This window comes from Rousettus aegyptiacus, unplaced genomic scaffold, assembly GCF_014176215.1.
Source record: "Rousettus aegyptiacus isolate mRouAeg1 unplaced genomic scaffold, mRouAeg1.p scaffold_m13_p_5, whole genome shotgun sequence".
NCBI classification, from domain to species: Eukaryota; Metazoa; Chordata; class Mammalia; order Chiroptera; family Pteropodidae; genus Rousettus; species Rousettus aegyptiacus.
The window spans coordinates 11,326,361-11,353,666 of NW_023416308.1; the positions used below are offsets into that span (position 1 = coordinate 11,326,361).

Consider the following 27,306-nt stretch of genomic DNA (forward strand, 5'->3'; position numbering starts at 1 on the left):
CTAGGAATCTCATCCCCCAGAGGTGATCATCAAAATGTTATCAGTGAATAGCCTTCTGTACATGTGTTTGTACACATACATATATACATAATGTTGTATAAATGAGATCAAATATGCTATTTTTTTAACTTTATATTACATTGTTGAAATCTTTAAATAATAATGTGGGTCGATGTATATAACATTCCATTGTCCTTACAGTATTATAATGTTTTTAATCCAGTCTGTTAACAGTGAACTTTTAGGTTGCTTCCAATTTTTTACTATTAAAAACAATGCTGTAGTGAACATCCTCGTGAATAAATCATGGATGCACAGTGAGGTTCATCTGCCTGGATCGCATATCTGAACTAAGAAAGTATTAATTGGTAAGGTAGTACAGCGAATGTCCACAGCCACAGTATTTATCAACTTATAAGAATCCAATAACCCAACATGGATTAGGTAGGTAGATGTTTACTTTTACAGGCACTGAACTTTGGGTCGTTCCTATTAAACACTACAATAAAATTAAAAGCTTGAACCATATGAAACATCTTCATTTTGTAAAAATCTCAAATTTTTCACTTGAAAGAATCATGTTTCTGTGTTTCCTTTGGCTTGGTAATAAAGTAGTACTGTGCAGAGTCTAGAAAGGATACTCTGTATTATAGAGTGAAAATAGCACTTAACGGGAGAATCAACTTTCGAATAAGAAAATAAATTGTCCTCCAGATATGCACTAAGCACCATTGATGTGCTAAATAATGTCCTGGATACTAGAACTCAGAGTCTAGCAGGAAAGAGATTAATTAATACAATACACCTCAAACTAGTTGAAACCCAAATTGAGAGACCAGAAAAAGGAAGGGTTTTATTTTGAATATTTGCAATCAGTACTCTGCTTACTGTGCTTCAGGTTTGGTCTTGTTTTTGTTTTGTTTTCTCCTTCTCTAAATTTCTCTGTCAACTGCACTGCTATTAAAATTCCAAGTTCCTGTTTTCTGCAATTTCCTTTAATTTTTTTCAGTCATTCTCCCTAAATTGGTATCTCATTTCCTTCCTTCAACTGACTTTGGGCTTCATTTGTCCTTTTTCTAGTTCTTTAAGGTGTGATGTTAGATCATTTGTGATTTTTCTTGTTTGTTGTTGTTGTTGTTGTTGTTGTAAGCCTGTAAAGCTATAAACTTTCCTCTTAGTACTGCTTTTGCTGCATCCTGAAACGTTGGTGTCGTGTGTCCTTCCATTTTCGTTTGTCTTTATGTATGCATCTTTTGTTCTCTTCTTTAACCCAATAGTTGTTCAGTTGTTTAATCACTACGTATTTGTGGTTTTCTCAGCTTTTTTCTTAGAGTTAAGTTCCAGTTAAATACAGCTGTGTTTGTAAAATATGCTTGGTATGACTTTTTTCTTAAACTTATTGAGGCGAGTTTTGTGCCCCAACAGATGGTTTGTCCTTGAGAATGTTCTGTGTGCACTTGAGGAGAATGCATAGTCTGTCATTTTGGAATGGAAATGTCTACAAATGTCAGTTAAGTTCCTTTGATCTAATATCATTTAAGGCCAACACTTCCTGTTAACTTTCTGTCTGATGCGCCGCCCGCTGCTGTGAGTGAGGTATTCGGGTTGCCCTACTATAATTGAATTTTCATCATTTTCTCCCTTTTGGTGCTCCCAGGTTAGGTTCACATATATGGATCAATATTATGTCTTCTTGGCGAATGGCTCGCTTTATCATAACATAATGTTCATTTTGGTCTCTCGTTACCCTTTTTATCTTGAAATCTATTTTGTCTGGTGTAAGCACTGCCGCATCTGCTTTTCCCTGGATGCCATTATTTAGAATGTCGTCTTCTACCCCTTCACTTTGAGCCTGTTCGCCTTTGGAACAGAGATGAGTCTCCTGCTCTTTCAATATTTTGAATATTTCTTTTCACTCTCTCTTGGCTCGTAATGTTTCTACTGAAAAAAATATGATGATAATCTAATAGAGTTTCCTTTGTAGATTATAGTCTTTTTTTTTCCCCCCTCTGGCCGCCTTGAGAATTCTTTCTTTGTCATTGATTCTTGACGGTTCGAATAAAATGTATTTTGTACTGGTTTAATTAGCTCTTCTGTTAGCTTCCTCTATTCTAAGGTCCACTTCTTTCCATAGGCTTCAGAAGTTATCGGTAATGTCTTTGCGTAGGCTCTCTGTTCCCTTCTCCCTCTCTTCTCCTTCTGATATATCTCATGATCTTTATGTTGCTCTTTCTAATGGAGTCAGGTAGTTTTCTCATAGAGTTCTTTCATTTTGTTTTTTTAACTCTTAGTTTTCTCTCTTCCTCCTGGATCGTGTCTGGGTTTTTATCATTGGGCTTACTACTTCTGTCTTGGTTGGTCTGCGCCGTTCTATTGCTCTCGGATGCATTCATCATCTCATTTATCAAGTTCTTCAGCTTCAGAATTTCTATGGGTTATTTTTTATAGTTTCGATCTCTATTGGCAGAATACTCCTTTTATGAAGTTTCTTCCTGAGATCATTGATCTGTCTGCCTTTCTGAGTTCTCTGTATCTCATTGAGCATCTTCATAACTACAGTCTTAAATTCTCTGTAATTTAAGTCACAGTCTTTCTTGAGTGTAAGTTTGGTTTCTGGAGACTTCACTTTCTGTGCTCCCATGTTACCTTGGTTGGTCATGATATTTGATGGATCGTTTCTCTGTGTGCTCATTGGAGGTAGTGAGCTCTTTTCTTGTCTGGATACTATTTTGCTCAACAATTTAGCAGGTTGATAGGTAAGGTACTTCTCGTTTGTTTTCCAGTGGATGATGTTATAGTGCAAATTTTCGTTTTCTTTTACCTGCATTATTTGCAGCTCCGGGACCACAGTGGGGTGGTGTCAGTTTAGTTCAAGAAAATGCCACGTACCTACTGGAATGGTGGGTGTTCGCTCTGTGACCACCTCGCCTCAGTTACAGGGCACTACTACTGTGGTGGGGGCATGTGGCAGGTGGTGGAGAACCGCTTCCGTGAGCTCACAGCACCACCTGCTTTTTACTAGTGGTTACTGGTTCTGCTTTGTTTTAGAGGCAATTCCATTGCTTCTGTTGGGCTCTGCCGGGATGGGGCAGGCAGGGAGGGCAAGTTCATGGTTTTGTGGCTCCACCCCACCATCCGCAATGGCTGAGGACACCATCGTACTGTTACAGACTTCCCAGGCACTTCTCCTGGGATCTGCCATGATGCAGGTGGGGAGAGATGCCTTTTCCCGGAGGGCCGCCGCTTCTACCCCTCTTACAATCCAGGCTGTAGTGTGAGGGCTGCAGCCCAGCTTCTCCACCCCTGTGCCCTTGCTGTAGCCAGGGCGGGTGCTGAACTATCTGTGGTCACCGTTTCCTTTCTCTTATCCCACCCTCTCTACTCATTCCAGTTCACCCACCTTCAGACATTCTCTCAGGCACGTTTTATTTATCTAAATATAATCAACATAGTTGTCTTATAATCTCTGATAATTCTAGGATTCGAAGTCTTTCTAGATCTGTTTCTGCTGTCGTTTATGCTATTTCATGAGTCTTTGTTTCCATGGATATGTTTTTGTTTTTGTTTTACTCTCATCTGTTTATTGTTATTTGAAAATTATTTATGAAGATTATTTGATCTTTGGATGAAGGTTCCGTCCTTCAGAGGTAATTCATTTTCTTCTGTCAGATGTCTAGGGGCACCACCAGTCTGATATTTTTTGTTCGTTCGACTTACAAAAAAGTTACAGAACAAGACAGAGGTTCTCAGATACCCTTCATCTAGTTTCCCCTAATGTGGACATCTTAAGTAAGCATAGAACAGTTACCAAGAAATTAACATGGAGATAAATTAACAAATCTGCATTCCTACTGGAATTTTGCCAGTTTCTCACCAATGTTCTTTTTCTGGCCCAGAACCAGTTTAAGCTCCCATATTGCAATACATAGTTTTAAATAATTCACCCTTTTCTTAAATTAGAGTACGTTCGAGGTGGTTCTAATGTCACCTTCATTTTAATAGACATTTTTGAGAAGGGAGCAAAGGGCACTAGAAAAGGGTCGCTGCGTGTTGAGGTCGAGAGTACGAGGGCAGAAGCTGCAGACCTGAGTAGGAATCCCAGCTCTGCCCTTACCGGCACGAGTGTGACCTTGGGAAAATGGCATCCCCCGGGTGGCCTCGCCTGTAAATGGGGGAAGCCACACTACCTGCTTTTCATGTTGTTGTGAAGATTAAGTGAGATGATAAATGTGAAATGCTTAGAACAGGGCGAAGCACATAACAGGCGCTCGCCGGGTGGACCGTTGCGGTGGGTGTCAGCACCCTCACTGTCACCCCGGAGGTATTTCAGGCAGATGCCCGTTATTTATCACGCCCTGGCGGAAAAAAAAAAAAGGTTGAGAATTTTTCTCCGACGGTAAAACACAGCAAATCAGGCCAAATATTAAAACAGTACATCTTTTCTGCTCTTAATTTCTAGGCTGATTGGTTCATGTATTTTTCCTTTTGACAAATAAGTTAAATCGATGCTCGTGTGTAACTCATGCGATTTCCCTCCCTCTGTTTAACAAGAAAATGTACAATTAACAGTTCTGCTTTGCCCAGTTTAAGCAAATTTAACCTAAATGTCCCAATTCGGGGACGTGTTCACATGTTATTAATCATGTCAGTGAGAAGAGTAATCATGGAACAGCTCTGTTCAGTGGGGGAAGTAATCTCTCCTAGGTGATACTCTGACCAAATCAAGTGTATTAGGGAGAAGGAATGTCAGTCTGTTTTGCCAATTTGAAGGTTAATTAAATAGTAATAACCTAAGCACTCTGATTATAAAAGGAGTTCATTTCAGGTAGCTCAAGGACTATGTAAGTGTCAAACTTTTCAGCTTTCTTTAACAGAACTAGTTATTTTTCTTGAATGTCTTGGTTGTTTTTAATCATCTGATCGGTATGCAATGAAAATAAAAGAGATGTTTTTAAGGAGATTAGAAATAAGTATCTCAAGATGTTTCATAATGCCCAGTGAGTGGTGTGGCCAGGTATTGGGCAGCAGGCATATTTGTACTTTGTTGGTAGAGGTATAAACTGAGGCAACCTTTTTTTTCGGTGGAGGGGGGTTCAGTTTGGCAGTACTTGTATTTGGCAATATGCATATCCTTAGTAAGTCTACTTATAGGAATTTATTCACTTATAGGATATTCTCTCTCAAGTACAAAGATGTGTAAGCAAGGATGGGTTTTGCAGCAGTGTTTATAATAGGGAAGAATTGGAACACTCTGAATCCTCATGAGTAGGGACTATTTAAATAAATTACGTTGTATTCATATAACTAATTACCATGCAGTTGTTAAAAACAATAAGGTAGAGCTACATAGTAACATGGAAATATGTTAAAATATATGTATTTTTAAAGCCAACATTTTTGGTAATGTTTTTGATAGAAAAAAATCTCAAAGGACTCAGAAGAAAAACCTCCAATGTAGACAAAATTAGAGCTATCACTGGAGAGTGGCACTGATGACTAGAGATTTTAACTTTCATTTCAATCCTTCAGTCACCTTCAGTTTTTTTTACTCCGAATGTTTGTTACTCTTAGTATAGAAGAATTGTAAACATTTAAGAAGAAAAGAACAAATACCTGAGCTAAAGTCATACTTGTTTTATGTGTTCACCTATGATTACAGATGTCACTTTTTGCCACAATTTGCCACAGCAGCTTCTAGCTGCATAATCAGTCACGGTAGTCAAAACTCATCATTTTGAGAAGTAAACCGTAAGTCCCATGCCTGCCATCGGAATGAACTGTCCTATTATCACTCCTCACCACCACCAAAACCTAGAAATAGGAGAATTTGTATCTCCAAGAGAGTTATGGCTCCTGGATATTTGCTGGCCATTGAAGAGCTTTAAAAGCTCACCAGGAGACCAGAACTGAAAGGTGTGGCTGCAAAATACTTCTGTATCTCCCGGTGTTTTTCAGCTTGACCCCACCACCTGCGTGACGTTGGCTGAGTCACTTAACAGGCTGTTCTCAGAGCAGACACCAGAAGCGGACTGTGTCTATGACAGTGCCATGTAACGTATACATGGTTCCTCAGTACCTGGTCTTTTAAGAAAGATAGCTGATCCTTGGATTTTTTTACTATTTCCCACAGTTGCCCTAAATTTGTAGTGGTGCAATATTTCTTTCATTTCTTTCTTTCCCTAAACGTTAGTGATTTGACTCACTCCCAAAAAGTCCTGAATTAGAAAGGGGGAAATGGGCGTTCCGTCAGACCTGTCCTTTTTTGTGTCTGTAATTCGGGAAATATGTTTATAATTAGGGAAAGCGAGACTCAGGTTAAATGACTCATATAATTTGTACATGTATACATGGAACTCCAGCCCTGACCATCTGACTCTTAACTTTTTCTTTCCATCATATCATCTCTCTCTCCTCGGGAGCAAAACAGGTCCCTTGAGAAAGACCACTGTTACCCTGGCTAACTCTCCTACTTGAAGAACTTGAAAGAAGCTCTGAAATTCATTATGGAGCTAAAACTGGCTTTATCGGCTTCCTGATACTTTGATCGGAAAGCATTTAGAACATTAGAGCTGTGTACAAACTTAAGAGATTATTACTAAATTTATGCACAGACATAGCTAATATTCATTCTGTTAGGTCTAAAGATCTGAGCCAGATTCGGTCTCTGAAAAATAAGACCATTTCTTTCGAAAGATGTATTAGTTCCTTGCAAATGGTAGATTTATCCATCTGGTTGATCCAGCCCCTCCATTATCGACACAGGCACATGTTCAGCCATCTGGCTGGAAGTGGCCATGGTGTGGACTGGGAGGCCAAAGACCAGGGCAGTGCCACCCCACCCTCCCCATTTCAGCCTCCAGCTCCTTGTCTGTAAAACAAGGGCCAGCAATCCCTACTTCTTAGGGCTGTTGGAGATTCAAACGAAAGCTGTAGATTAAGAATCTTTGTGAACAGTACTTCCCTGGGCACATCTGAGGAGTCACACATTAAAGGGGACATTACAGCTTAGTACTCAGGAGCTCAGATTCTGGAGGCAAGCTTCCTGGTAGGAAGCAACAAGCTTTATTTCTAGGAAGATCACTTTGAGAGGAGACTGGTCCATGGGAGCATGTCCTGTACCACCTGAGCTAGATTCGTAGCCTTCAGTGGATCTCTGTGGCTTGCTTCGTTATCTCAGGCTTCATGTCAAAGTGATGATGCTCAGAATAAGGTCAGCTGTGTGGATTACCCAGCGCTTTACGAAGCTAAATATATTTGAAACCCTGATAGTCAACTGAATTCAGTATAGGCAATGAAACTACAGTATGTATGAGATGGAATTTTCCTCATGGGCCCTAAATTCTATTAGAAGAAATTTCAAGAGTCTTAAATAAAATTGCTTAGTGTTAAAAAAAAAAAAAAGGAAAAAAAGAGGGAGGGGGGAGCCTTGCTGAATGAGACGCATGAAGTTTGCTTTCAATAGTGAGCGATAGAAATAGGAAAAACTATTTTAAGCTGTTAGAAGACAGTACTGCAGTCCTAATTTGGGGATAAGATGGCTTAAAATTTACCATTCTGATGCCATCACGTACTGAGATGTTGGACAAGTTTCTTTACTTCCCTGAGCCTGTTCCCTCAGTAGTAAATTGAGGGCGATAGGCCCCACTTTGATTTTTGACAATTGATATAATGCATTTAAAGCATTTAGCACAGTTCTTGGCAGGTAGTAAGCACTCAGTAAATATTACTAATGTTATTTTTAGGCAAGGATGACTAACATGTTTCTAAGTGATTAAGAAGACTAAAACAAGCCATTGGTGTCTGAAATTAAATTTAGAATAAGGAGGAAAAAGAGATGGTTTGATTTGATTTTGTTGTATGTTTTGCAATTGTTGTTTTAAAATTAGAACTTGCGGTTGAGATTCTAATGTGCCTGTCCAGTCTGGGGGAGGGCAACAGTAGTCGAATCTATGGGACAAAAAAAAAAAAAAAAAAAGGACGGTGATTACATAGCAATCAAAAATAAAAACTATTGAACATGTAACCATTACTGCAACAGCCTCATTGAACAGCTAGCCTACCATTTCAACATTATTACCATCCCACCTCTGCCAAAAGCCTTTCCTAACCATTTCAGCACACAGTGATCTCTCCTGAGAACCCATAAAGCTTACTAACGCCATTTAGCCTCAGAAAAGCGCTGAGGCGGTTATATACCCCATCCTGTGGCTCTTTCTCGACTGGGCAATGTTCAGGGCACCCCTCAGTGGGGCCTGGACGAAGTTCTCAGGACTAGAATTTGTGTCGTACCAAGGGAGCATTCTTTCAGAATACTCTCCTGCATCTTTGAGAAAAGGTGCTGACACGAAATGATATTTGGTTTTTGCTATGTTTCAGCATTAGGATGGGATATTAGCACCTCAGCCAGCACTCCCTAGAGCATTAAAAGGTGCGAAAAATGCCTTGAAGAATGAAAGGTGAAAATCTTAACAGATATGACAGAGAATTTCAGATAATGCCCATCACTGAGTGGAAGTGAGAAATGCAGAGATGATTTGCCCGAGCCCCACTTAGGATATAGGTGGGAGAAATAAAGGAATTTCTAAGTTAGTAGGTATATCTGTCTTATTCTTTCATGTAAAATACCGAGACTTTGTCTTAATTCAGTTGATGTTTGCTGAGCTTCTGCTGCGTGCAGAGTGGTGGCGATGATAACTAACATCTGAGAAGTTACTGTTTACTAGGCTTTCCTCTGATCAGCAAAGTGGTCTTGGACCTAGAGAGTCATTCAAGGTAGAAGCAGGGATAGGGCCTTGTCTTGTTTGGGCACACGAGAACAAATGGATGGGGGACAGTGGGGGGCCAGCATCTCATCATGTACTCCTTAAAGAACAGAGCGTTGCAAAGAGATTCTTGAGAAATGAGAGACAAAATCTGGACAGACGTCCATTGCACAACCTCTGAATCAGCTCTGAAGGTCTTCTCTGCTTTCAGGCATCAGAAGTTGAGAGACAACTCTCCATGCAAGTCCACGCCCTCAGAGAAGATTTTCGGGAGAAAAACTCATCAACCAACCAGCACATCATCCGTCTGGAAAGCCTGCAGGCCGAGGTGAGCTTCCCACGCAGCGGCGTTTGGAAGTGGAAGTACTTTTCTCATTGGAGGCACTGCAGCTGGTCTTTTAGATATGGAGCCCCCTGCACTGGGGAACAGAGACCTGCTCTGTCTAAACTCTCTAAAGAGACATATCCGTGAGAAACTAAATAGGAAACACTTGATCCAGGTTCCTCTGGGTAGTCTGTTGTCTGGAAAAATAAGGTTTTTCAAAGTTACTGCTGAGTGTTTTGAAATTGTAAATGACCTACTTTTGACTGAATATGTTGAGCCCTCCAAAAACATCCTTGCCGATCCTAAATAGAACATGGGAAAGGGAATCTTCCCTTTCTCCATCCCTTTTGGGTCCAGTTCAATCCATTTTAATAGGGCCTTTTATTCCCACCTATAAAATGTGAAGAGAAGTATCTGCGTCATAGGGTCGTTGTGAGGATTTGCTGAGTTAAAAATGGGAAGTACCTTGTATGGTGTTTGGGAGATAGTGCTCGTATTAAAAGCATACAAGAGGGCAGTCAGGGTCTATGACCCTGAGTTGGCCAGAGGGAAAAAGAAAGTAGCTCTTAGGAGATGATACTGTGAGGATCCAGTTGTGTGAGGTGAGAAGGAGAGGGCCATATCACCAGCCCAGATCGGGGCTTTTCCCTGAGGAGGCTTCCGCCCGGTTCACACCTGAGTATCCCTTCTGCTCTGAAGAGCAGCCTTGCGGCTGAGTAACACTTTGAGGGACAGGCCAGGGCCAGTGACTGTGCACCCGCTGGCGCTGTGGTTAAGCAATCAGCCAAGGTGGGCAGGCCCAGAGAAGCAGGCTCCTCCCCTGCTTCCTAAATGACCCAAAGACATTTTTTCCTAAAGTCTGTCAATGTCTTCTCTTTTCTCCTGCCTCTCATTCCCTTCCTCCCTCCCTTCCCTTGGAATTCCTACTGGGATTGAGCAGCAGGTTCTCGAAGTAAGTAGTTTGTTCCGGTGGGTTCGGCATGCCTGTCTGTGACCATTTGTGTGCATGACTTGCCGTTCAGCTGCCTCTGCCAGGGTCTGACTCCTCCAAGCTGCCTGTCTTCTCTCTCTCCCCCACACCTCCCATCACTGTTTCTAGACCCTTGTGACACAGGGTCGTTCCCAGGAGCGTTTATTGCCAGATTTGGTCACAGGTTCCAGGGCATGTGTGGGGGGCGGGGTGAAGGAATTGGCCCCCTCATGCCAATTCCTCGCTTTATCCGGTAACACTACTTTTAAAAGCCAAGCTATGAAACTGTTCATTTCAAATACGTTCCTTCACGGGGCCAGGGTTGTGTATCAGAACCATATTACCTCATTACCTGACCGAGTGGAACTTGGGACACAAAGATCATCCGTGGGAAGGAAAGTGTAAAGGGCGGAGGGTATTTAAATGAAAATCGACGAGCGCAAGAATTCCCTTCGCGTGGGTAGCGTTGCTTCGGCGCAGGGAACCGTGGGCCCGGTCACAAAGGAGCCCGTTCCTCTTGGTCCCTCACCCAGGTGCACACTTGTGAGACAATAGTTCTTTGTTTGGCTAGATACCTGATCTCTCTGGACAAAGGCCACATACTTCATTTCCCCAGGACGGCATCCTATCTGATTGATTGATGGCCAGGGAAGATGTGTGCCCCATGAACAATTCTAGTGCAGCGTGAGAACAGCCAAAAAGCAGAGGGAGAGGTGGATTTCGGGGGACCTGGGATGAGTTACACGTTCATTTTAAAATCTTCCCTGGAAAAGGTCTGAGGCTGGTCGCCATCGTGAATTGTTATCCACATCCGACTAGAGAGCTTGGAGAACATCTTAACCACAGGAGATATTTACAAGCATGAGGCTGGCTGCTGAGAACTGATAAATAAGAGGAGGCAGGGAACCCGCAGGACTCCGAAGGTCCCCCGAGGCCACTGGCAATTGGGGATGCTCGGGAAGGCTTCCCAGAGCCCTGAGCAGGGCGGCGTTCTTGGGGTGAAGCATCGCTGGCCTCGGAGTGATTGGCACAGCTTCCTTTCCTGCCAGCCTCGAAGCCAAAGAAAACTTGGCATCTCTTTCCTCTTTTCCTCTGTTTTCCAGCTGAAACTGAAGAGACTAGACAGACCTTCCTAAAAGGTTTATATCTCTTTGGAGACTGGCTCGATGTTCAGTGTACAAACATACCAGCCTGTTTAATAAAAGGAAAGAAATTGCTTCTATTCAAAAACGACTTGCTCAAGCAAAAAAAATACCTTGAGTATAATCAGCTCTTTCCTTGCGTTCCTGTCCTGTTCCTTCCCAGAACACAGGCCGATGATGCGAGCACTGCTTTGTTTTCCGTGCTCTGCTGGCTCCCCCGTTAACGCGGGTCTGAGCTGGGACCTTAGAGCCAGACCTGCCAGCGGTGGGAATGGGTAGAGAGATGTCGAATATGAAAATACAGCAGGTCCAGGGGCTGTCTCGGGCACTTTTTTGTGCTCATGACTCAAGAAGGAAGAATGGTACATAAATTGTGGGGTTGAAGTCAATTTCGCAGGTAGGTCAGGTGGGGCCCTTCTCTGTCTTATCTGTGGAATTTCCAGAACATGAACCTTCCCTTCCTCTGCCTGGCATCCCACATTCCAGCTTCCCCAAAGCTCCACTCCCACCCCTTTCCAGACAGGTTTCTGGAGGGGAGGAGTTTTCTCTTCAGCTTTAGTGGTTCACAGCTGCTGTCTTAGAGATGGGGACACCGGGCCCCTGGGCAGAGCACGTGGAGAGACACAGACCTTCACGTTTGGGGGCTAGTCCCTTCCTTCCTACTCAGCACAGGTGTAACTCCACACCACCCCTGTGGCTCTCCACCCTTTCAGATCAAGATGCTGTCAGATCGGAAACGGGAGTTGGAGCATCGTCTCAGTGCCACCTTAGAGGAAAATGACCTGCTCCAAGGGACTGTGGAAGAGCTGCAGGACCGGGTGCTGATCCTGGAGAGGCAGGGCCATGACAAAGACCTGCAGGTACTGGTGCAAAAAAGCTGTCCTGTAGGACTAAGGCCAGACAACAGGAGTGCTTAGCTGCCTAGCTGGAAGGAAAGGCTGGGAGGCCAGTGCCACTTCCAAGGTCAGGAGCAGGTGATGTCTCCCTGCGGGCCTGGTTGTAACTCTCAGGCACTCACTCACTTGGCGGTCCTGGCTCTGCCGAGAAGAATGGCATCTGCCAACCACAGGTTATCCTTTCATTTTTTGTTCTGAGCCACTAGCCCCTAGAGCAGTTTTACAGAGTTCTTTCTGGGCTGTTAACATGGCTGGAACACCGGGGGTGTCATTCTGCCTCCTGGGGTTTGTGAAACCTGCTAGGGATTCAGAGGGAGCCTGTGACTTTCTGTGCTAGGCTCACAGTGCTCTCTGCGGCTGCTTTCCCAGACTGACAGATTTAGTTGGCTGGCACTGAGCAGAAACCAAGAAGCTGCCCACTGAACACAGCAAGACATATCCTGCTTCTGCCAGTTGCTAGAAAAGGCACAGGCTGACCCCTTTGTGAGCCTAATTAGCCCCCCCCCCCCAAAAGGAAATTGCTTCATGGCTATATTTGTCCTTATTTGGGAACTGCCACCTGAATCCCTAAGCTCACACTTGACAACCCCCTAAATAAGATAATCACTTTCAGCCTCCCCAGAAATCGAGTGTGGCATCTGCTGCCAAGGAAGCTTTGCCAACTGGCCTCGTAGCCCCCGGGGCCAGTGGCTAAGAGTGCACTGCTTCCCCATCCTCTGGGCACGCCAGGCAGTGGACTAGATTTCGCAAGTGTCATTTGTGTCGAGGTAGGTGGTCAGCCAAGTACGCTTGAGTATCGCGTGGGTCACTGTCTCAAAGACCAGGCCATAGGAGTTCCCCTGGGCTCAGTGGTCATCTGCTGAGGAAAACCCTGGGCTGTGAGATAAGGAAACATTTTAGGCTCAGATCCCTGTTACTGACACCATCAGCTAAGCCACCACCTGAGTAATTAACCTCTTTAAGGGGAAATTATCAATTTTTCTCCCTCCGTGATTTTCGTACATTCCACGAGGAACTTCGTGTATATCAGGGCCTCAGTAAAGGGTGACTAGGTAATGATGCTTGGTAAAGCCTCATGGCAGTTCTCAAGGTGGAAAGGAGTTTGTTCATTATTTTTTAAGGTTGATAATGATAATAGTGGTGAACGTTTCAGGGCTTCTTTACAGGAAACAGCGTGTGTTTGCCTACATTCTACAACTGAGGCTTACCAAAAGTGACTCATTTATCCAACGTGGCATAGTGAGTCCTTGGTAAAATCGAGAATAGGACCCTCCCACCTGCTTTACCTGGTGCTCAGGGCAGCGTCTCACACCGGCCTCTGCGAGTCAGTGTTTCGCCAGCTTTATCACCCTCTCCTGAGAGCGGAGTGTGGAGGGAAGGAAAAGGAGGACACGAGGAATGGAAAAATTGCCCCCGCTTAGAATAAACGTCCAGTCGAGCGTGAATTCACAAATGAAAGGTCCTATTTCAAATCAAGAATTGGGGACCTGGAGATGGGGAAGAGCCGGGGCCAGTGTGGACCATCCGGAAACTGGCTGGCACAGTGGACTGTGTGTCCTCTAGCAGCCGGAGTCCCCAGTCACATCCCATTCCTGTCCTCGCCATCTACACGACCAGTTTCTTTTGACTGGGCTTCTTCTGCAGTGGAGGAATGTCACTCGCCCCAAGGCCTGTATCACGTGTTAGGCAGTTCCCACTCTGCTTTGGAAAATCTGCATTTATGGGCTGAATCCTTGTGTGTCTCAACTATTTGTAATTCCTGTTCTTCACGTGAAACTCCTGAAACAGCTGCTAATGACCAGTGTCCTCCAGAAGGCCCTTTCTGTTGCTGAAATGGCCCGTACTGATACAGAATTAAAATTCCAGCATACTCAGGTAGTAGCTGAATGGTTCTAAATCATAGACATGTAGAGCCTAGTAGCCTTGGAATGTAGATAATCCCACGATTTTAATCCTTTTCCTCAGACAAGGGATGAGAGGCAGGCTGAGCAGGCTGGGTAACAGGCCTGCCGCAGTCAGAGTAGCCTCCCTTTGATCTGGTTCACTTTGTAATTGGACTTCTGCCTTCAAACACAGATTTTTAAACCACTGATCAAATCCAAATCTGACTTTTTTTTTTTCAGGCTGAGAATAGGGATAATAATTATTAGGGACCTGGTCAATTTTTGCTAAACTTTTAATACCCAGTAAAGGATTTTGTCCCTTTAAGGGCCGCTTAACTGCCCTATTTCATACCCAGCTGGGCATCTTACAGATATGTGCAGGGGTCTTGTCCTGGTGAGTGGGTGGGTTTCATCAGCAGGGAGCACAGACCCCACTGGGAGGTGACCCAGGAAACAGGTGACCTGAAGTCTGGACCTTGCTCAGATGCCGAATGGGTACTTTTGGGTAAATCACTTAACACCACACTGTCTCAGTTTCCTCAGCAAAATGGGGAGAGTGCCCCCACTTCTGCCAGCGTTAGGGCTTGAGTATTGTGAGCTTGAACTTGGTGTACTGTACGAACACAAGGCATTTGGTATCTTCCTTACCCATATATTTAATACATCTAGTGTCATCTTTTTTATATAAAGGATGGTATTCTTATTTTAGAGGGCTCTTATGTTTTAATAGGCTCTTCTCTGGTTTGTTCCCGTTTCTCCGCCTAGTCCGTGGATCAGTTATTGACTAGAGAGAGCAGAGAGGTCTTTTGTTCTCTTGCTGTTATAATTAATTAAGCACCTTCGAGTGTGCATGAGTAATTGAACTAATTTTGTCCAGTCCAGAAGAAGTTGTACTTATCTGTGCTGAACTTCTCCTGCTGAGATGTATGTGGAGTTGCCTAGAAAATAATTGTAAAGCACTTCGCCAGTTTAGTATGCCGTTTGTAATTGTGCCAAATGCTTCCTAGGAATGTCTTTTTTTTTTTTTTTTTTTTTTAACCCTAATTTCTTTTTCCTGAGTTTCCTCAAAACTGGGGTTGGAGGAGTTCCCACTGGACCAGCAGGTATTGCTGATCCATGGGAACTGTGCAGAGCAGGCTGGCCAGTTCCTTTTTCATTCTCTGAACAGCCAGGCTTCACATTCTTCCTAGTTGAGGCATCTCTGGACCGCTGGTGCCATTAGCCAATCGTTCTCCAATACCGACTAGCAGAGGTGAGGCTCCCAGGACACTTGAAGAGCTGACCGAAGGCTCTGCAAGGTAGCTTCCTCCATTCATGAGAACTGCAGAGCTCTGAACTGCTGCCTGCCACCCCTTGGTCTCTGTCTGCATCCCTGTGTTGGAGCCACAAGCCCACCTGGCCAACAGTGTGGAAAAGGCAGTACAGTGTCTGCTCTGTTTCTAATAAACAGGTGTCACCCTAGAAATGCCATTTTATAAGAGAAGAAATTAGTTAAATCCCAGGAAGTTCTTCCCCTCATTCCCCCCTAGAAAAGAATCTCTTGGGTTGGGGGGGCAGTCTGCAAACACAAGAGTAGGAAACATTTCTCCCATGCAGGTACAGCATGTGGACACGTCATAGAGGTTAACGAATGGATTAAGATCCTGCAGTTAGGGTCTTACGTTAAAAACACCTGTAGCGAGGGAGCAAACCGGTGAGAGTATGGCACTTAGCAGCCGTGGCGAAGTTAGCCCTTACATTCAGCAGTGGTCATGCCACCAGGTAGCAGTGCCCTGTTTGGACTCCGCAGGAACGGGGCCACAGAGAATACAGACGGGCGAAGTAGCAGCAGCGAGAGAGACAGGAGGAGCCCTGGCCGGTAAACCGTGGTACCCGTGTTGCCGTCCCCTCTCCACTGCCGGCGTCGGCCTCTCTCTCCGAGCCTCACAGGCTGTGCACGGCCCCTCCCAGGCAGGCGCAGGGCTTCGTCCGTGAACAGGGAGGTGCGACGCAGAGGGGAGAGGCTGCCTCTCCCGTGGGTTTGGGGGCTCTTGCCATTCCTGTGCAGATGTTAGTCCAGATCCTACCCCCAGCTCTTTCTCAAATAACTTTAACTTTTTCACGACAATACAACATACCTATGGTGAAGCATGCAGACCTTAAAACGCTAGGCCAGTGAATTTTTACAAGTATATACACCCACGCGACCACCACCCAGATCAACATATCGCCCGTTATCGGCACCCCACAAGCCTCCCGCGTGCCCCCTCCCAGTGGGTACTCTACCGCTTCCTCAAAGACAAACCTCCGTTTCAGCTTTCCGCTCTTATATCTCAGTGAAGTGTTGGCACTTTTTATAAATGGAATCAGGCGTTACATACTGTCTTATGCCTGGCTTTTGCTCCGCCTTGTGTCTCTGAAATTCATCCATTTCGTGGCAGATAGTAACGGTACGTTCTTTTGTCACTGCAGTATAGTGTTCCAGTGTGTGAATATAGCCATTCTGTTTTTATTGGGACTTGGATCGTTTCCCATTGGTGGCTCTTACACGAATAATGCTGCCGTGAGCCTCGCGTTGCTCTTTGGTGCACATATGTGGCCGCTCGTGTTGGGCCTGTGTGCCCGAAGCGTGGAACTGCCGGGTCGTAGGAGAGGCGTGTGTTTCACTCGTTAGAAACTGCCAAACAGCCTTCCGAAGTGGTCGTTCATCTTCCACTCCCAGCAGCGGTGAGAGTCCACATCTTCATCAGCGCTTGATATTACCTAAGTTAGTTAGTTAGTTAGTTAGTTAGTTAGTTTAGCTATTCAGGTGAAAATCTACTGGCATCTTACTGTGTATATGTGTTTGATTTTTACTATGGAGAATTTCAGACAAACTCAAGACTAGTGTAATGATGGTCCATAAACCCCATCACCGAGCTCTGCGAACCGTCCACCTCTGACCAGTCTTGCCCCGTCTTCATTACATCCTCCTGCTCATCTAGTGCACTATTTTAAATTAAGTCCCATAGTTAGATTTCTTTCTGTCACCACATATAGAACTCTAACTATGGGAGGCGAACACACAGTGTAAATATATGTCTGCCTCACTGTTAAAATGTACAGCCGAAACTTATTAGATTTCGTTAAGCGATGTCACCATAAAAATTAATTGATTAATTAAATCACATAACTTTTTTAGACTTCCCTGTGTATGTAATACCTCATCTGAATACCTCTAAATGATAAGAACTTTAAAAATACAACCACAGGACTATTATACCTAAAAAACATGATGATAATTCCTTAATATCATCCAATGTGCAGTCAGTGTTCAGATTTTCAAGTATGTCGTCAATATCGAAACTGGTTTTCACATTTTTCATTTGAATCGAGGTACAAATTAAAACAGGCCTACACACTGCAGGTGGTTAATGTTTCATAAGCCTCTTAATGCATAAGTTCCCCCTTTATCTTTTATCCCCCCTCGAAATGCATTTGTCGAAGAAACTGAGCTGCTTGTCCTGTGGAATTTCCCAAATCTGGATGTTGCCGACTGCATCTCCCTAACGCAGTCTGGCAGGCCCCTCCCTCCTCCGTATTTCTGGTGGTTGGTGGTTGGACCTGGAAGCGCGATTAGCTTCTGTGTCAGTTTTCCTTGCTCGCTTCGGTGTTGGCAAGCCTCACTGCTGTTTGCTGTCTCTCTGAAAGCTGCACCAGAGCCAGCTGGAGCTCCAGGAGGTGCGGCTGTCCTGCAGGCAGCTGCAGGTGAAGGTGGAAGAGCTCACCGAGGAGAGGAGTCTGCAGAGCTCGGCGGCCACCAGCACGTCCCTGTTGTCCGAGATAGAGCAGAGCATGGAGGCCGAGGAGCTGGAGCAAGAGAGAGAGCAGGTGCTGGCAACCCTGTCGCGCTGGCACGTGTGGTCGCCTGGGGATGGGGGGGCGGGCCCTGGACTTCAAGGGACTGTCACTCCTCCCCGTCGCCCCATTGCCTCTTGGGAAGCGCTTGTTAACTCATCATCAGCCTCATACCTCTCGTACTGACAGGGTTCTAGATCATTCGTGATCCATCCAGTGAGCTGGCTTCTTTTCATACTACCCATAACCAGTCATTCCCCTCGTCGTGCACTGACTCCCACCAGAGTAACTGACTGTGTAAAGAAGTGCTTCATTTGGCACATGGGAGGGGCTAGAGGGCAGGGAAAATAAGAATTGGGAGTCTGTATTGATGTGCCGGACCCAGAATAGGTATCGGTATTTCTGGAGACAGGTGATAAAAAAAAAAAAACAAAACTCTCCTAGAACTAGTATCTTGAGTACTTGGGTTCATACACTAGAAAAAGGTGACCAGGTGGCAGTGTGCGCCAGAGCCCATAACCAAGAATAATTCTTTGTTTCGGCAGCTGAGACTGCAGCTCTGGGAAGCCTACTGCCAGGTTCGCTATCTCTGCTCACACCTGCGAGGAAACGACAGCGCCGACTCGGCCGTCTCCACGGACTCCTCGATGGACGAGTCTTCAGAAACCTCATCTGCCAAGGATGTGCCGGCCGGCAGCTTGCGCACTGCCCTCAGCGAGCTCAAGAGACTGATACAGAGCATTGTGGATGGCATGGAGCCCACGGTAAGAGGCCAGGCTGAGAGGCTTCTACCCTGCAGGGCCCGGTTAGTGGGAGGTTGCACCCAAACACAGAGAGCGAGGCTAACCCTGAACTGGAACCGTATAAAATCTGCAAGAATTCCTCCTGAGCCCTTGAGAGCACTGAATACGGGCAGTCCGCCGGAGGGACCGCGCGCCAGGGAATGGGAAGCTGCTCAGGCAAATGGAGTCCTTTCTCCATGTAGCACGTACAGGCCACGGTGGCCTCTACGTAAAAGGCTTTTCTGAGCAGCTTTGAATAGAGAAATTTGGATCCAGGTAAAAACTCTAAGTTACTTTTCTGTAGCCCATTGGTCCTAGCGGCAGGGTTAGCGAGGAGCAGGCGCACTTAAAAGATAGATCTGAAGCTTCCGCTAGAAGGATATAAGTGAGCACAGAAGGTTGAAAAGATCGACCACGAGGGCCCTTTGGAATTCCAGACGTGGCTCTTCTCGTGGAGGCGAGGCGCGCCCCCAGGGGCCCTCCTGGCAGACTGGCATTTCTTCTGGCTTCGTGACAGATTTCTGCCAGCCCTGCTTTCCGTTCACACTCCCGGCTCTCAGGCGTTCGTTCCTCCGCAGGTTTCATCCTCCCAAGGAATAGCTGTGTCATTCTGCCCACGTTAGATGAAGTGGGATGGGGGGCGGCTGTCCTTAGCTGAGCGTGCCCTGTCGATTTGTGGAAGGTGGTGCAGTGTGCAGGCTGGGTCACGGCGGGAGCGGGGAGCTGTCGGGGTGAGGTGTGCTGTTCAGGCCGCTCAACTGCCCTTCTCTGAAGCCTGAGACAAAAGCACAATGAATGTCTAGCTATTGTTTGCAGATTGAAATTGAGCAAGAGAATCTCTCTCCTCTAACCCTTTCTTTCTTCCCTCCTCTGTCTCTCTGTTTTCTTTCTCTCCTTCCCGCTCTCTGCTCCATCTCCTGCTGTCTGAACCATCCCTCCGCTCCCCTCCCCACCTCTCCCGCTGGCCCTCTCCCCGCTCCCCTCCATTCTCGCCATCTCCCTGGTTGTCTGGCTCGCTCTCCTTGCTGTCAGAGCTCCCGGAGGATTGATGATGACTCCTTAGAAGAACAGATAAGGCAGACCAGTGAGGATTCGAGAGCCCTCAGGGAACTCATGGAGGGGGAGAGGGGGAAACTGAGGCAAAGCCTAGAAGAGCTGCAGCGGCTCCACAGCCAGGTGAGCGCCCCCGTCCTCAGCCAGTGCAGGGAATGTGCATGTGTCCCCGGACTCTCTTGGGACCCTCGTGAGTTTGCCTCTCCCACGTCTCTCTGAGAAGAGGGTTTCTTCGGACAGATCCTCAGGGGACAGTGACCTGAAGTTGAGGTGAGCTAGTCGTCTTCAAGAGAAGAAGCCAGGCCTCTGGTTTAGCCCAAAGTGAAATTGTCAGGGGTGAGAATAGCTGACCCTCCCTTTCCTCCAGTGGTGTATACCGCCTGCTACAGAACCCGGGTCATCTGGCGGATTCGGGCAGTTGAAAGCGTCACAGCTCCCAGGACACTTCGGGTTTGAGCAGGGAAGTGTGCAAACCAAGGCCTGACCTTTGCAGGCCTCTGCTCTCTCCGTACGTGCCATCACGTCTGCCAGCCCGTTGTTCGGCGTTAGAAGCCCTGACTGCTGTTCTTGCCGTCCCGTCCCTGTTTGATCACGATTTCATCTCTCTCGAGGACACTGCAGAAGGACATCTATATTCTGATCTGAAAGGGTTTTAAAGGGCTTAGTAGCTAGCCCCACCCAGAAAGGAGCTTCTGAAACTTACCCATCCTAGGAGATAAATAAAAGCTCTTCCTTTTGACGAGGGTCATGTGGAGAGGTTCTGCCCCACTTGTGGGGGGCGAGGGGGGGGCACCAAACATTTTACACCCGGCTGCCACCCAGCCTGCCCCCTTCTTTCCTTGTCCGAAGCTAGTCACCCCTTCCTGCTGCACAAGACCACTGAGAGGTGGAGTTTAAGCCTGGCTTTCACTTCAGTCAGTATTTCTTAAATTCAAAGGATCTTAGAAATTAACTCCTGTCTTTTGGGGGGCCGTGCCCATTAGACTTTCTAATGTTATTCTCTTACGAGATACTGGGAGCCCCACCCGCAGCCACTGCTGCGCTCACTGTGAGTGACCAGATACCGAGGACAGAGACTTGATATTGAAAGCTCGCCCGGGCCAGGCGCAGGGAGCAGTGTTGGGCAGCCAGACATTCTCGTGCCTAAAACCTCAGGCCCTCAGGTGGTCCTTTGGCTAGAGAGTGGTACAGACTTAGGGACAGATCTTCCAAACTAGAAAAATAAAATGCAAGAGAAAGTGGATCTAAAAGTTCTTCAAATTAATTAAAGTTTTATCTGTTTTACTGCCTATTTAAATTTCTGTGGAGCGCTTCTGGTTATCAGCTCTTTGATGCTGGCAGTTTGTTTTTTGTTTTTTGTTTTTTGTTTTTTTTTCCCATTGCTTCTCAGAATTATAAAACTAGAAAACACCAGAGGGCATCATTTCATTCAGAAACGGAAGCAAGGTGTAGGTTCCCAAGTCTGTTGTGGAACTGTTTAGGGGGCCAGCTGCAATTCCCTGCCTTCCTGCAGCCCAGTCACCCTCCACAGCTTGAAAATGGGACAGGCAACCTTTGCAAGTTCCCAAGTTCCGGGCTGACTCCCCAGCCTCCAGGAGCGGGAAGCCGCGCAGCCCCGCATGGAGCCCCGCAGCCCGTTCGTTCTCCCCCGTGCAGCCCCGTTTCCTGTCTTTTGCGTCTCACCTCCTTTGCTTTAGCGGAGCTGAACAGAGGCCGTGAGAGGACAGGGCACACACTCCCCCTGCTCGCTCACATCTGGGCCTTTTCTCCGGCTCTTTCTTTCTGCCTAGAAGACTCTCCCTGTCGCCTCCACAGGTCTCTGCCCAGCGTTCGCGTTCCTGAGCAGGTTTTCCTTCCTCCTTGAAACTCTCTCGATTCCCTCCCTCATGGAGCCTCCCTCAACGCCCTGTGTCCCGGTTGCCCTTGCTCTGCGATCTTATCTTCCTAGTCCAACCTTAGACCCCCCATGAGGGCAAGCTCGGGGTCTGGCTTATTTTTATCATCTCTCAAAGCGTCTAGCACAGCACCTTGCCTAGAGTGCTTAAGCACTCAAATAATCGTCAAACAGAAAGGCAAGTAAAGGCCTAGAAATATAAATTCAGGATGATTTCTTTGATGCTATCCAATCGTGAGGACACCCGCCTTATGTGGGAAAAGTGGATTTCAGGGTGGCTGTAACCTGTCATCGTATAAACAAGACAGCCGTCGGCAAGTAGATCCCAAAGGGGGGGCAGTGGGAGACGGGAGGGAATGGAGTTTGCCGCCGCGTGCCAGGCACTGAACTGGGTCCCGGGTGTCATTCATCTTCTTCGATCCTCACAGCAACTCGATGGTGGGGAATAATGTTTTTTTCCCCTGCTTTTTATGTAAAGTATGTCTAGCTCAGAGAGGGCAAGTTCCTTGTCACTTCAAAGGCAGATAGCTGGTGGTCTCTACCTTGACCAGATTTTCCAGGTCAAAGCAGAGAGTTCTTGTGGAGCTGCATCTGGAGCATATGAAATGTTGGCGTTTCCTGCCTAGCACGTACTTTTAATCTGTCGCTTACTCAGCTGGCAGAACACCTGGCTGGCCCACGGCCGGCCAGAGGCCATGTCAGGGCTCATTTGGTCCGAGGTCTGCCTGTCTCTGCCTGGCGCCGCCTGGGTCTTGAGTTCTGGCCTGCCAGGCTGCACAACCTGCTAACAAATAGGGTGAGGCTGGGCTTCTCACCTTCTGCCTGGTGTGCCTCAGGGCTAGCTGCATTTGCCTGCCACGGCCCCTGCCGGTGCCTCAGCCTGTTCTCCCGAACGCCTTCTAACCCTGCTCGCTGGAGCTGTCCCCACCACAAAAGCCCCAGAGCTGGCAACTCTGCTGTCTCAGTCTGGAGAGTCCAAAGTGTCTCCAGGAAAACTTCATCTTCAGCCTTAGTCCTGAGGCCTTTGCTCAGTTTCATTCTGTCTGGGGATGATTAGTCCTGGGACTCAAAGAGCAGAGGGGTATACTGAAAGGTGATGTCTGTCCCCTAGTGGGAGAGACCGATCTGTATGGATGGTTCTTCCCTTGCAAAAATATCAAAGCGTGTGCAATATTTAACAAGAGGGCGAGGCCAGACGTCCTGATTGCAGTCTGATACTGTTGACTGTGGAGAAAGGGCTCCCACCCTCCCATCCATTCAACAAATATTTATTGAAAACTCTACCAGTCAGAGTTTCTGGTTGCAAACAACAGAAATTCGCTCAGCTTAAGCAGAAAGAGAATGTGTTAGAATGGAATCTGATAGCTTACAGAATCAGCAGGAAGGCTGGAGAAGTGATCTCCAAAGCAGGAAGGAGCCGTAGGAAATGGGGCAACAGTCTGCTGTCCAGGTCATAATTTCCCAGTGGCTTTGCTGTACCCTCAAGAGCCACAGTCCTAGGTAGGGGGGTGTGACTGGCAAGTCTAGGCCTCATACCCATGCCCAAGTGCCTAGGAAACGACATGTCTCTCCCCTTTGGGTTTCGTTAGTAGGAGGAGGGTATGTCCTGTCTCCCACCAAGACTCACACAACCAAGAATGCCCCCAAGATAAGAAGGGTTTTGGGGATGATGACCAGACAAAATATGACAACCATCTATTCACTGCACAAGCGTTTTGGAATTAAGCATCAAACATAGTCAGGCTGAGACGTACAGATGGATAGGACACACTTTCTGCCATCACAGAGCTCAAGGTGTACTGGGGGTTACGCTACAGTGAGCAGGGTAGGCGTGGCCACCAGGGGAGCCACTAGGAAGGGCACCTCACCCACTATCAGAGCATGACTCCCAGTAAACTCCCTGAGGCGTGGACCACGGACAAGGCAATGGGTTCTGAGTACAAGGTGAAGACATCATTTAGGTGTCTAAATTCCGTGCGGCTTTGATCTGGGAAGCAGAATGAAGACGGGAGAGCCAGGCTGCCTCAAGTACTGTCACAGAGATGGGAGCCAGGTTGCAGGCCCTGTGGCCTAAGAGTGTGCTCCACATTGAGTGGAAGACGGCCGGAAACCAAACTTGAGTCCCGACCCCCAAAAACGTGTTTCAGAGCCTTGCCGCATGGGTTGTTTTTATTCGCTGATTGCCTTGAAATGAAAGGGAGATGATGTGGTGGTATCTGGTCCCATGGCTGCCATCCTTTCCCACGGCTGGCACCCTGGCCACTGAGCTCCATCCTAGCATGTGGCCACCTCTCTCCAGGAGAGATGGGCCTCCCTCAGAGCCGGGGGCAGTGAGGAGCTACCAAGCCCGCGCGGCACGCAGGCCCTGCACCGGCCTGGGGCTTCTCTCCCCTTTTCTCCGTCTGGGAGGGAAATACCCCAGGGGCGTCACCCTGCTCATCCCTTTTGTCTCCCCGTAGGTGACACTGCTGAGTGTGGAGATGACTGCACTGAAGGAGGAGAGAGACCGACTCAGAGTGACGTCTGAGGACAAGGAGCCAAAGGAGCAGCTTCAGAAGGCCATCAGGGCCCGGGATGAGGCCATCGCAAAGTGAGTGAGCATGGCTTGTTTAATTTTACTTTAAATTACAAGTGACCTGAGTGTGTGCTCAGTTTTAACAGTTAAATCATGCAGAAAAATATGGAAGTGAAAATGAGTCTCCCTGCTACCCACCCTCACCCCCAGTCCCGTTATTCTCCAAACAGACACGACTGTTGCAAGTTGGGTGGGCATTTCTTGCAGATCTTTTTCCTATGTATAGATGCAGGCGTCTATGCATACCGTTGTCATGGCTTTTTTTAAAACATCAAAAGGATGGTGATACTCTGTATGTCTTGGTTTTTGTTTTCCCCGCTTATATCTTAGAGAGCCTTCCAATTTCGTTTATATATATATATCCACCTCAACTTTTTTTATTTTTAGGTTGTAGGGTTTTTGGGGTTTTTTTTACTTTTATTAGGGACATTTTCAAGCGTACACAGAAGCAGACAACGTAAGCTGAATCCCTGCGTACCCATCTCTCAGCTTCCACACTGGCCCCGCGTGGCTTGTATTTCACATGCCCACTTCCTCCCCCTCCCCACCCTGTCAACGCAAATCACAGAGACATCCTAGCAGCTCTTCAGTAAACACTTCAGTATAGATCTCTACCAGGAAAAAGGTTCTTTTTGTAAAACACACAACCACAATACAGTTACCGTACTTGAAAAAAAAACTTAAAATAATTTCTTAATATCATCTAGTAACCAGGGTTTGAGTCCCCTCTCCCCCGCCCCCCCCCCCAGTCATCCTATAAATCTCTTTCTATAATTGATTAGAATCAGGCTTAAAAGTCCACATATTCCATTTAGTTGATATGTCCCAAAGTCTATAACAATTCCCCCTCCATCTTTTTTTTCTTACTGCGTTTACTTATTGAACAAACTGAATCATCTGTCTGTCTTACATTCTAAGTATGAGTGCATCTCTAAAATGTCATTTAACATTTTTCTCTGACCCCCGTATTTCCAGCAAACTAGGTAATTTTTTAGTGTTTTGAATTTTTCTCTAATAGAGAAGAAATGCAGAAATGCATTTCCTTACATTCAAAAAATTTGGAAATACATAAGCAGAAAACATATTTACGTATTCCCCATATCCCGGTAAATTGTTTCTTAATCATGCACTCAGTCTACCCTGTTCTCTGAGTGTTAAGGAGATAAAAAGTACTAAAAATGTATCTGCTTTTGGTGCTCTTTGCAACACATCAATAACATTCGTGTATCGCTTTATTGTTTCCAAAACACTTTCATCCTTTAATCCTCCCAGCCACAGCAAGAAGGAAAAATTTTTAATACCAGTTTTACGGATGAGGAAACAGACATTTTCCCCAAGGTCACAGCCAGTGACCACTGGCCTCCACGTCGGTGTCTGACTCCAGTCCCTATATTCTTTCCCCTTACACTGTGGCTGTTTGTCAGGAAGCTGAAAGGAGCCCGTTTGAAACAATTTGTGATTTGATACTGTGTGCCTTTTCTAAGAAATGACACGTTTTAATTTCTGACTTTAAAATTCCCCATACTGTCCCCCTTCTCGTTTGCATACACGCTTGTCCCCACCCTTCTTTTTTGTCATCTCCATTTCTTAGTTTCACCGTAGGTCCCCTCTTCTCTCTGGTCAGAGCCTCATATCAGGTTCACTCAGTCAGGCTCATGAACCTGTATGTTATTAACGAACTCAAAAAGACTGGAGGCTTTGACTAGAAATAAATGATAAAGATTTTTTTTTTTTTTGAGGCTCTTAGAGTTTGCAGACTGTGAACACAAGCTAGGCAAAAACCTAGAGCTGTTCCAAAGAAGAAAGGAAAATTAAGAGTTCCCAAAGTCCTGCGTTCTTAGCCCTAGGGTTGGTCCAGGACAGTTGTCAGTCAGATGTCAGGCGGTCTGGGTGATGGATGCCAGGTTGTCTAGAGCAGGGGTCCCCAACGCCAGGGCTGCGGACTGGTACCAGTGCGTGGCCTGTTAGGAACCAGGCCACACAGCAAGAGGTGAGCGGTGGGCAAGTGAGCGAAGCTTCCTCTGTATTTGCAGCTGCCCCCATCACCGCCTCAGCTCCACCTCAAGTCATCAGGCATTAGATTCTCATAGGAGCACCAGTCCCTGGTGCCAAAAAGGTTGAGGATAGGTACCAGAAGATCTGGTGGCTTGGATAATGAGTGTCAGGTAGTCTAGGGGATAATCGGAGGGTTATCAAGGGTTATCTGGAGGTCTAGTGTATGTCCAAATGTATATCCAGGCATTGACACAGGACTGGGAAGGTGAAAAGTTTTAAGTTTCCAGGCTAGTAAAGGAAGGATAGAGTCTTTCCTCATGCCTCAACCTGCATAATGTGAATAATTTTAGCAGCTCGATTAAAGTGACTCCGTTTTATATGTACCCTATCTCCACTCTTTTCTCGGTATCTTTGCCGCTGGATTCCTGGTAAATTGAATTAGCGAATTCTTAAATAGAATGTGATTTTGGAGTGGGAGTATACTTTTATGAATAACAAAGGTTGAAATTGTGTCATGCAATTAGGGAATAAAATGATAAAATTGCGGTGCTAATTGTGGAAGCCCATCGGGAATAAAAAGCAGAATAAAGTTAGAAACAGAGACTGGTTGGTCACCTTTTTCCAGCCAGACAAGTAGAATAGAGCTGAACATCAAGCTCTGACCATTTTTCTGTCATCAGATGGGAGATGCGAGATATAAGCACCTCCTGGCACAAGAAAGTGCCCGGGCGCAGGAGAGAAGAAAGACGTTGTCCAGTCCCCCTCTCTTAAAATAGGTGGAACTTAGCCCTGGCACCTGGGTGACAGGGAGGCCACCAAATCTCCATGAAACCTCCTTGCCTGCTGTCAAAGGAGGCCCAGTTAACCTCCCGGAGTCTGAGCAGATTTGCATATTCTTCTCCCTGAGTAGGAGACTCTGTAGTGAGGCCCCTGCCCTTCCTGGACCCTTTTGAACAGAGCTGACCTTCGGGAGGGTGTTAGATTGCTCCAGGAGGATAGATTTTTCTATCCCTTAGCAATGAAATTCTCGGTATACAAGAATTGGGACAGCAGACCTAAGTAATCATTTAAATGTGGAGGAGCCACACCACATTTGGATAGGACCTTATTTGTTTTATAAGATGCTTTCATATACATCACCTCTGATTCTCCATTCCAGGCAACTCTGGGGATGCCAAGGCCCTCTCCAGAATAATTTGATCTGAATCTCTAG

General features: G+C 46.2%; 1 protein-coding gene across 6 annotated transcripts in view; it reads left to right on the forward strand.

Annotated features, from left to right (window-relative positions):
* BICDL1 (BICD family like cargo adaptor 1) overlaps positions 1 to 27,306 on the forward strand; it is an 80,514-nt gene that overhangs the window by 46,600 nt on the left and 6,608 nt on the right. For 2 of the 6 annotated variants that reach the window (XM_036220225.1, XM_016127175.2), the window contains exons 3-9: positions 8,974 to 9,090; positions 10,028 to 10,039; positions 11,913 to 12,059; positions 17,648 to 17,827; positions 18,340 to 18,558; positions 19,609 to 19,752; positions 23,983 to 24,113. In XM_036220225.1, the coding sequence (XP_036076118.1) occupies positions 8,974 to 9,090; positions 10,028 to 10,039; positions 11,913 to 12,059; positions 17,648 to 17,827; positions 18,340 to 18,558; positions 19,609 to 19,752; positions 23,983 to 24,113 (950 nt within the window). The remainder of the gene's footprint in view (positions 1 to 8,973; positions 9,091 to 10,027; positions 10,040 to 11,912; positions 12,060 to 17,647; positions 17,828 to 18,339; positions 18,559 to 19,608; positions 19,753 to 23,982; positions 24,114 to 27,306) is intronic. The other 4 variants (XM_036220227.1, XM_016127177.2, XM_016127176.2 and 1 more) reach the window with 3 other exon arrangements.